Below are 10451 nucleotides of genomic sequence, written 5' to 3' on the forward strand. Positions count from 1 at the left end.
CATGTGGTTCTTGGATGGACTAGACTGGAAGAGGTCTTACACAGTGATGACTATGAAGCCCAACCTTATTTTCCTTTGTCTTTGTTATCTGACTCATGCATGAGACGACTGACTGGTGTCTCTTTTCGCTCCGCTAATGACCCAAATAATCCAGCAGAAAAGATTGAGTTTCCTACAGCACTTGCCTTGAATCTCAAGTGTGTGAGATATACTGTGTCAAGCTTGACAAGCATGTGATGTTCAGTGTCACTCTTGCTAATTTCAACAAGGTGACATGTGAGGCCAGTTTCCACTGGAGTGCACTTGAATTTTCTTGTCAGCTTTTATTATCTATTATGAGCAGGTTATGAACTTGCCCCTTACTAAACGAATAATCACTGTACAATACAGATAAGCTCAATCATTAGCAACTTATCCCACATTTCATGAACAAATGAATGAATTAATAAATTTAGACAGAAGTTACAGTGATACACTTACAACGGAAGCGAATGGGCCTAATTTGTAAGAATTTAAACGCAGAACTGCGAAGATTGTAATTTTATAAAAATGCTTATTACAATAATTATTCTGTCGAAACTTTATTTGATTTGTAAAGCGGTTTATGGCATTCTGCTCTCATGGCAATACAATTGTAAAATTGGATATAACTTTACACAGAAATTATATATGAATTTCACACTAAAACCATGCTAATGTTTATGTCTATACTAGTGAAACAGTGAGTATATTAACAATAATGCATCAGCCCCATTTACTTCCAATGTAAATGCCTCACTGTAAACCAGATTTATACACTTTTAAAGAAAAAGAGGGACAAGTGGAGATTAACTTTTCTGGTAATAAATTAATTATTTAATTTATTACCAGATAGTCAAAATTATAGATTGTTCTTTTATGCCAAAAATAATTAAGATATTAAGTAAATATCATATTCCAGGAAGATATTTTGTAAATTTCCTATTCTGAATATATTAAAACTTAATTTTTGATTAGTAATATGCATCGCTATGGACTTCATTTGGACAGCTTTAAAGGTGATTTTCTCAATATTTCGATTTTTTTGCACCCTCAGATTCCAGATTTTCAAATAGTTGTATCTCGGCCAAAAAAGTGGAAAGTGGAAAGCTTATTTATTCAGTAAATGTATAAATCTCAATTTTGAAAAATTGCCCCTTATGACTGGTTTTGTGGGCCAGGGTCACAAATAAGATATTGTGAATTGTTTCTGTGTTCCACAGAAGAGTGAACTATACATTTACATTGAGAACAGAATATGACTTTAAACTTGCTTGCTCTCATCAAATGGACTTATAGTTCTGTATCTATTGCAAACAACAAGTCCATTGCATTGTAAAAGGTAGGACTACACACAGTCATATTAAAAGTTGTCCCATTCACAACCTCTGTTGTCAAGGCTACCTTCACCCCTTACACCACAGGCCCGTTCTGCCCCCCTCCCTCCCTCCCTCCCCTCCGCCCCCCTCTTTCTAGTAATGCTTGTCCAGCCTTAACAGGCTTTGTGCTGCCCACTGGGCCCTGATGCAGCACGAGACCCGGCAAATCCTATTATACAGGAGTCACAGCACTTGATTTTCCCATTAGAGATTCCAAGCGGAGAATAAGGGTGTATTATAACACCGGCTTTGCCGCGTTCCCACCGAAAATCCCACCTCGCTCTCTCGTTTTCATGGGCTCTTTTCTTAGTATTAGCTATGTTTCATCGGTTCTTTTACTGTGGGATTCTTGATGAGCAGTAAGAGCTAGAAAAAAAAACAATAAATAGAAAAGCTTAGCATTCTCCATTACAGTAGTTATCATATTCTTTAGTTTATTCATTGGATTCATTTTCATTTGCGTTGTGGGTAATTAATGAATATACAATTAAAGCTTCCAGACTTACTTATGAAAAATTGATTTGTAGTGTCTTTTCAGTTTAAAGATACTCTCCATGTGCCATTGGGCGCATTCCTTAACTACTTTTTCACACAGGTTACCCAAGGCATCTTCAAACAAATCAACCAAAAGACAACCGTTTTGACATAAGCCAAGTGGGACGACACAAGTCGTTTTTGGAGGTGTTGAATGAATAGCAGAGAGAAGAAAACTTTCATTCACTCTCCCTGTCAGAGTTTAGATCAGCCATGACCTGCTGATATGACCAAAGGTCAAGACTAGTGTCAAGAGGTGACCCCCAAGACGTGGTGTTTGAACTGGAACTTTGAAGGTCAGAAAAGAAACAGAAGAATAGGAGGTGACCACTAACACAAGGGGGCTCGGTCAATTGATTTGAGAGTTACAAATGTTTTCTATGTAGGGCTATTGCATTTTTGCTAGTCAGTGATGTTGCCATACAGATTAAGTTAAATTAATGTTATGAATTAGGTTGTAAAGCTTAATCACATGTTTAACACGAGCAAACGTATTGAATTTTGAAACATTACCTAAAGTGTTTTAAAGTCTTTCCTCATCTCTCCTTATTCAGGTAGTTTAGCCATATAAAGCTTAATGTATCATATTTAATATGCAAATTTCTAAAGTCCCTGAAAAACTTAGTACACAACCTACTACATGCCATGTGTCATTTGATTAACGGTTTATACATTTTGTTAGCAGGTAAAATACCTTTTAGTATAACTGTAATGTAGTGATTTTTCAAATGAACACTTGCTGTACTGAAGAAAATTAAGTTTACTTAATTATCCATTTATAATTTTCATAAAAATAATGCCAAAAATGTGAGTATCAAATGTCTGTGATATCAGGGCTTTGAGGAACATCTCTCAATCACCATTATATTAATAAAACTAAAAACTGCAGAGTTATCATTTATATATCATCTTATTAATACATATGCAATAGTCTGCTATACAGCTAAGAAGATTTAATTGATTTCCATTTCATTCTGAGAGTTTTAAAATTCCCCCCTTAGTATTATCGTATCAAATATCAAACTCACCTAAAAACACAATGTTTATATTAGATTTTTTTAAAACTTGTATTCCTTGTCATCTTGTTTTCTTTTTTGGGTGCAAAACCTGTTGCTAACATTTTTCATATTTGTCTCAGCAGACCATGTGGTCATTAAACCTTCTTTAAGGTTTCCTAATGAACCCTCTGACCCATCAAAGTCAGATCTTCTTGAGACAATTAGGCTTACTCTGCTGTGGTCCAGTGTGGCCCTGGGTTCAGTCTCAGAGACCGCAGTCCTAAAAAGGTCAGGTTTCATTAGTCTAAGACACAGAAAGAACCAAGTGAGAGGTGAGAACAGACAAAGAACGACCTCACTCTACTAGTGATTGAGTTAAAACAATATCAGAAATCAAAAGCTCTATCTGAAGTGCAAAACAGAGTTGTGACTTCTGTTTGCCAATTGTATAGCCCTGTCTGTCAAAAGACAATCCTAAAGTTGGTGAAAAGCTTCATATAAATGCAAGATGACAGTTTTTGTCAACAATATAAAGAGGAAGTTTCCTAAAGCGCTTAGAGAGTTTCTACCCACAAAAGTAAATACATTTTTATTATATAACGTCATACGTCAAGTTGCATGTATGTAGCATAGGCTATTAAGAAGTAGAAAATCTAGTTTAAGGAATAATGATAATCTAACTGATTTCGGTCACTAAATCAGCTTTGCTTCTTAAAATAAACACACATAAAAACGACATAAAATAGAATAACTCTCAAAACTGGCCTTTCTTGTCTAATAACAAAGAGACAAAATACCATTAGGGTAATACACACTAAAACAATGCTATAAACATTAAGCCTAACTAAACAACTTGACTAGTAACATTAAAACAGCAACTAAAGAAAAGTAGCCTATTAATTTCAGTAAAATAAATGCGTCTGGGAGCGTCCTGTTTAATCTAAAATTATTTTGCATGACAGGTAAATTAATCCAACTGGCATGTTTTATATAGTAGGCTGTGTTTACATTATCTTTGCCTTAACATTATAAACTTTGCAAGTGGCTGAGGCTGAAAGAAGCACAGCGCGCACGTGCTTTAGGACCCAGCGCGCTTCTGTAGGAGCGTCTTTTTGTCCGTTGCAAATGCGCATTGATTGGTGCCATTGTGACTTCGGGTTGTGTCCCATGTGGTTCAAGTCAATTAACTTCACCGGCCGGTTCACTCCCCACAGGATTTGAAACCTATATTTCGAAATTCAAAAATTTATGTTTAAAGATAAATAGAAAATGATCAATTTATTGAATATGGGTGGCATGCACCATGCACTCTCCACTATGCACTCTTGTATTTATTAATTACAACAATAATACCAGCAGTATGAAATAATAGAATGTTCATTTGTTGTACTCAGCATAGATTAAGTAACTAATAGCCTACAAAGTGTCCAAATATGTGACAGTAAACGGATTTTAAACACACTTTGTGTGCCGTCACTATCATTATCGGCTGTCTTTCCTATTTATTTCACATGAGAGCCTTCTCTGCTGCTTGCTCTTAGGAGTGTGGAGTCTGTGAAGCCCCGCGCGCCACTCAGTGCGCTTTTCGCGCTGCATTGTAGCAAACGACGCGGCTTCAAAGGCGGTTAAATCAAGATCAGAACACTGCACTACTGCTCTTATCAGGACAGAATCTCTCACAGACCCGCACGGAGAGGATGTGTCTTTATTTAGACCTGTATACAAATAATGCGTCTACTTATAAATAGGTGAACAACATCAGGAACTCTTATTTGTGTTATTTTGTGTTGCCTGTGGCTACAGAGGAACATGGAAATCACTGCTCAATTTGTTACAGGTCTCGAGCAACGTTACATAGTTTATAGGAATCCATTTGTCAAACAAAGCTTCCAGTAGAAACAGTGGATTTTGTCTAAACTCTGCTTTTTCGTTTCTATTTTTTGGGGGAAAAGAAGTTGCGCACCTGTGGACTACTGCGCAATAACACAGAGAAAAAACGCACATCTTTGAGGATAGAAAGTTTTGATTAAATAAAGGCATTGGAAACCAGGTGAGATGCTCTGGCAGATAATTTAGGTGACTGTGGAGGCAAGGCAACAGCTGTCAGTCAGAGCTCGGACCAGTGCGCATGACCGTCAAGAGAGAACCGCACAGACGAGGGAAATTTAAAAAACGGTTTTTTCTTGCGGGACAACAAGTGCCCCGACCAACAGTAGAGCTTTCCTCCGTCTCTTTATCCAAGACTTTCTATACCGCAGAACAACTGCAGCATTAACAGGTAAGATGCGGTTTATTGCATGCTTTTTATTATTGTTATGTTTAAATAAGCCAAGAGGATGCGCACCTGCACATATTATGCGTGTGTGACTTAAATATCTGACTTTATTTAATAGCTGGTGTTTTGAAGACAACTGCAAAAAGATTAAGAAATACTTAACGCTTTTTAGTTGAATTAAGCATTACTTTTATGAAATGTTGAGACGTGCGAGCAGACTGACAGGTAACGGTGACTGATGATGTCTCATGATCTTAATTTAGTCGTCAAAGCAAATATCATGTCAACACTGGATTGTAAAAAAAAATTACATGATCTTTTTTTTTTCTTGTTTACCCAGTTATTGTGTCTCAGGTTTTTGTTGGTGATTTCCTACTTTATTAATATTTGTAAATTAACGTATTCTCATGTCCGATTGCTTTTTTGGTAACACTTTATTTTAAGGTGTCCTTGTTATGCATGTTACATGCACTTACTATTATAATAAAAATTAATGATGCATAATAACATGCAAGTAACCCTAAGCCAAACATAGTCCTAACCATAGAGCAAATACATGTAGCTAATTAATATTACTCAGTACTTAAATATATAGTTACACTGTAACAAGGACACCTTAAAATAAAGTGTGTTTGCGCTTTCACGGGACTGAATGCACATTTCTAAAATTCATTGTTTTCTCTGCTTTGCATGGTTCATTTACTTGCATTTTATCTGCCAGAAGATGATTGAAAGTGGAATTACAAGCAGGATGTCAGGAATTCATGAAAACCCTGTACAAAGTCACCACACCTCCGCACAAGACTACAGGTAGGGGGTGATTTACTTTGATGGCTGAACCCACTGCTTTTGAACCTTGAGCAGATTAGAGAATAAAAAGATAATTTCTGGAAGAGGAGCAGCGCTGCTAATCTTAATACAATCTCCACCTTCCCTATTCTGTAAAATAAAGGTGTGTTTTGAGAGGCAGGGAATTGGGGTTTGTGAAAAAAGAAAGGAGCGAGAGAATACATCATCTTTGCTCTGAATGGATCTGTCAGAAAGCATCAGCTCTGTTTACACGCCCGCTGTCGGTACACGGAGGGATTGAGGACCTTGGCGGGGGCCCCCACGGGTCACCAAGGAGAAGTGGCTTTAATATTTGTGCTTTTGTACTGAGAGCTATACTGTGTTTTTGTAGACTCCTGACTACTGACCCTTCGCAGCTGAAGGACGAGCTGCCCGGTGATCTTCAGTCCCTGTCCTGGCTCACCTCTGTGGATGTTCCCCGACTGCAGCAGACAGGATCTGGACGACCTGATTTTGCCAGTTCTGCTCAGAACAGCCTGCTGGAGCGGCAGACAGGTCAGGAGCTTTATAGACCGTGTATGGTTAGAATGGATTGAGTTAAAAATGGCAGTCAAAAAAAAAAGAAAGAAAAATATGAATTCGTCTGACAACGTCTCAGATGTCAAACTGGCCATCTTTGCCTTTAATTAAAGGCTGTTGTTTATTCGCATCCATATTTATTTGTTAAATATGTCTTTAGCATACTTGCCATTATGCTTTCATTCTAAGGATTTGTGTTTACCAAATCTTTAGATTATTCTTTGACCCAGTTTTTTATAAATATTAAAAAAAGGATTTTTTAGAAAGCTGTGCCTGAACACTTTGCTGAAACTTTCAGCTCAGCTGAATAGCATGACGGTACCAGTAGGAGCAGGATCAGCGATTCATCTACAGAGTGAAATGCAGCACAGTCCTCTGGCCATCAGTAGTGTGAGTGACGTTTCAGATTTCAAACAATTTCATATTACGTATACAATCAATTCAGAACTTAACAACCATTTGTAATAGAGCTAAAATAATCTTGTGTTTATAGATTTATTCTGTGCTGTATTTGTAGATGCCTCAGTTTTCCCCTGGGTTTCCGTGTGCTGCATCAGTGTACCAGACCACCCCTCAACAAGTGCTCACTTTCACTCAAGCAAACCAACAGGTTGGTTCAGTCATTGGGATTATTTATAAAGACTGTTCAAAATAGTAATATTATATATATATAAAAAAATACAATTTCTGTGTTATATTCTTAAGTGTTCTCCTGGTGGGCTTTATGGCAACTACAACAGCCAGAGTCTGTTTCCTCAACCCCGAATTACCGCTCACAACCAGGACTTGCAGCCCAAGACTTTTCCTAAACCCATCTACTCCTACAGGTGACATAAGGTTCACTGCGACAGCCTCTGAAAAACATTATGATTCTCTGGCAAGGGAACAAGATTTTATTTATCTCAAGTTGACTATGTTTGATATCTTTTCTAAGCTGTCTGATTGCCATGGCTTTGAAGAACAGCAAAACCGGCAGCCTTCCTGTTAGTGAGATCTACAGCTTTATGAAAGAGCACTTCCCTTATTTCAAGGTGAGGAGTTTATGCAAAAGAATGCCGGCGAATAGATGGACTAAGCCGACACACCACAGAATCAAATAAATGTTACTTACGATTTACTGTACTGTCAATTACTGCGTTTCTCAGACAGCACCTGATGGATGGAAAAATTCTGTACGCCACAACCTGTCCTTGAACAAGTGCTTCGAGAAGGTAGAGAACAAGATGAGCGGTTCATCCAGAAAAGGCTGTCTTTGGGCACTCAATCCTGCAAAGATCGATAAAATGGAGGAAGAGATGCAGAAATGGAAACGCAAAGATCTCCCAGCCATTCGTCGCAGCATGGCTAATCCAGGTCTCAAATCGTTGACTATTATCATCTTTGATTGACCCATAACACTCTAGCACAGGCATCCTCAAATCTGGCCCACTCCTGCAGAGTTTAGCTCTAACCCTAATCAAACACACCTGAGCATGCTAATCAGAGTCTTCAAGATCATAAAAAAAAAAAAAAAAATCACAGGTAGGTGAGTTTGATCAGGGTTGGAGCTAAACTCTGCAGCAGATTGGCCCTCCAGGGAAAGATTTGAGGAACCCTGCTCTAGCATCACAACAGTGAATTTTCTTACATTTAAGGCTGGTTAAAATCACTCAGAACAAAGCAAACTCGTGCAGAAATACGCGCCTTGTTTCTAGGAAGACACGTGACAAATGAAAATGCTATGCGTTCTAATATTGACTAGAAATGTCAAGTATGCTTCATATCCCCCCAAAAAACTAGAGCCTGTGCCCATCACACACTATGAGATTTTCAGTGAAATCTCCTACTGCACAAAATCTGCAGAATTGCTCTGACTTTATGCAACTAGCATTGACTCCTCCACACTGTAAAACGGGGCAAAACTTTTTGTAAAGATTAATGTAGTGTATTCCAGGTTTGAGTCATTTATCAGATACTTTTATCTAAGGCAACTTGAGGAGATGAGGAGCCACACAGGCATTTTATCATACAAGAACCAACAATATTCATAGTGCAAGGCATAAGCTTAAGTAGTACAGACACTAGAGCAGAAAAGTAACTGTAGAAATCTAACCTGTCATTAATATTGTCCTGTTTTGGTACTTTTTCTTTTACCAGATGAATTAGACAAACTCATTACAGACAGACCGGAGAGCTGCAGACAAAAGTCCATTGAGACTGGCATGACTCGCTTGCCCAGCTGCCCACCAGGGCCGACCCTCCCGATCCCAGCGCAGATGCAGCACCAACCAGTGGTCACTCTCTCTCTACAGTGCCTCCCTATGCATCAGCACTTTCAAATGCAGCTCCAGAATCAGTCTCGCTTGGCTCCGGCCTCCCCTGCTCCTGCTCAGACACCCCCTCTCCACACCATCCCCGACCTGACAAACAGCTCCCTCCCTCAGCATCCTGCCAAGCAGCACAGCGACTTCTACACAGTTCACGGCACTGACGTGAATTCAGAGGTGGATGCTCTGGACCCAAGTATTATGGACTTCGCCTGGCAAGGTAACTATGTTAATAATCGACTAATGTTAAAATATTGAAAGCCACAGAACGTTTGTTCGTTTCTAAGCTGATATCTAGCACAGCTCTCCTCTTCTGATTGCAGGAAACCTGTGGGAGGAGATGAAGGATGACAGCTTTAACCTGGAGGCATTAGGTACACTCAGTAACTCCCCGCTTCGGCTGTCTGACTGTGACCTGGACACTGGCAATGCAACGCCTGTGTCCAATGCAGGAGGCCTGCCTTACCCAGACCTGCAGGTGACAGGCCTCTACTCTTCATACTTGGCTGTGGATGCCCTTTCTAACCAGTACATGAACACACAAGGAGGAACAAAACCTATCGTTTTGCTTTAATTGCACCCACGATAAATTAAACAAGCTGAGCTTTACTTCCCAGGATCTATAAAGCTTTTAATAATAGCTTTCGTGGTGTGTCAGACTCCACACAAAAAACATCCTGCAACACAGATTTCTTCCAAGGCAGCCAAAAATTTTAGAAAAATTATTGTAACATCAGAAAGAAAACGTCCTGAACTGAAATGAGTAACAATTTATGGTGACGTCACAGTATTCAAAGATGTCATTTGCATTGACTGTATTAATTGCATTAAATGCAATGGGTTTGAAGGGACCAAATCAGCAATTTTTTCTTTTAGAGAATTTGCATGGTTAGGGAGTATTGATGAGGAGTTTAAAGATATCCTCTAACAGTGCAGTCCAGTGCAGATACTGGCATTGTGGCCAAACATAATCGTACGAACTACAGTGTTGTTATCATTGTAAGCCTAATGCAAATTGTGAGTTAACACAACAATTAAGGAACAAATATCAAATCATGGGAATTATGATTTTGGGTGTTGCCAAGCTTTTTTCTGTATCATAAAAGGAACTCATTTTCTTCTCATTTTGTCCATGTAACTGTTAGCCTTGTAACTGTAGTTGTGTGTCTTTTGTTGTACTGTGATAGACACTATATCTGCTCTTTAATGTTTGTTTATTATTTATATTTATGAAAAGAGCTGAAATGGTGACATGAATCATTTTTTATTGTACATATCTAAATATTTTGAATGCAAGCAATAAAATTTCACATTCAGACTGAAAGACGTATTCATTTAATTTCCTTTTAATTCGTAATGACTTTTAATTTTTTTTGTTTACCAGTGTTGGGACGGTTACTTTGGAAATGTAATAGGTTACAGATTACCTTATCTAAATTTCAAAAGTTTTCAACTGTTTATCATTTTCAAACATGTAAACCAGACAAGGTTAACCTTGTATCATTTGTCCATCCTTCATCATTTGAATTAAGTTTATAATAATTTAAAAGCACAGCCACCACAAAATCAGACT

General features: G+C 38.3%; 1 protein-coding gene across 1 annotated transcript; it reads left to right on the forward strand.

Annotated features, from left to right (window-relative positions):
• The first annotated feature begins 4476 nt into the window (after window positions 1–4476).
• Window positions 4477–10199, forward strand: LOC306869625 (forkhead box protein N4). The gene is made up of 10 exons (XM_079416437.1): window positions 4477–5207; window positions 5926–6014; window positions 6385–6548; window positions 6871–6962; window positions 7090–7182; window positions 7278–7399; window positions 7507–7603; window positions 7718–7925; window positions 8709–9098; window positions 9202–10199. The coding sequence occupies exons 2-10, from the start codon at window positions 5929–5931 to the stop codon at window positions 9450–9452; spliced, it is 1503 nt and encodes a 500-aa protein (XP_079272563.1). The 5' UTR covers window positions 4477–5207; window positions 5926–5928; the 3' UTR covers window positions 9453–10199.
• Window positions 10200–10451: the final 252 nt, after the last annotated feature.

Source organism: Barbus barbus (genome assembly GCF_936440315.1).
Source record: "Barbus barbus genome assembly, chromosome: 5".
In the NCBI taxonomy this organism is placed as follows: Eukaryota; Metazoa; Chordata; class Actinopteri; order Cypriniformes; family Cyprinidae; genus Barbus; species Barbus barbus.

Coding starts and splice junctions, on each gene's coding strand:
- LOC306869625 (XM_079416437.1), top strand. CDS start 5,929: ATGATTGAAAGTGGAATTACAAGCAGGATGTCAGGAATTCATGAAAAC. Junction 6,549..6,870: donor CCTGCTGGAGCGGCAGACAG/GTCAGGAGCTTT, acceptor TGAAACTTTCAG/CTCAGCTGAATAGCATGACG. Junction 9,099..9,201: donor TATGGACTTCGCCTGGCAAG/GTAACTATGTTA, acceptor TTCTGATTGCAG/GAAACCTGTGGGAGGAGATG.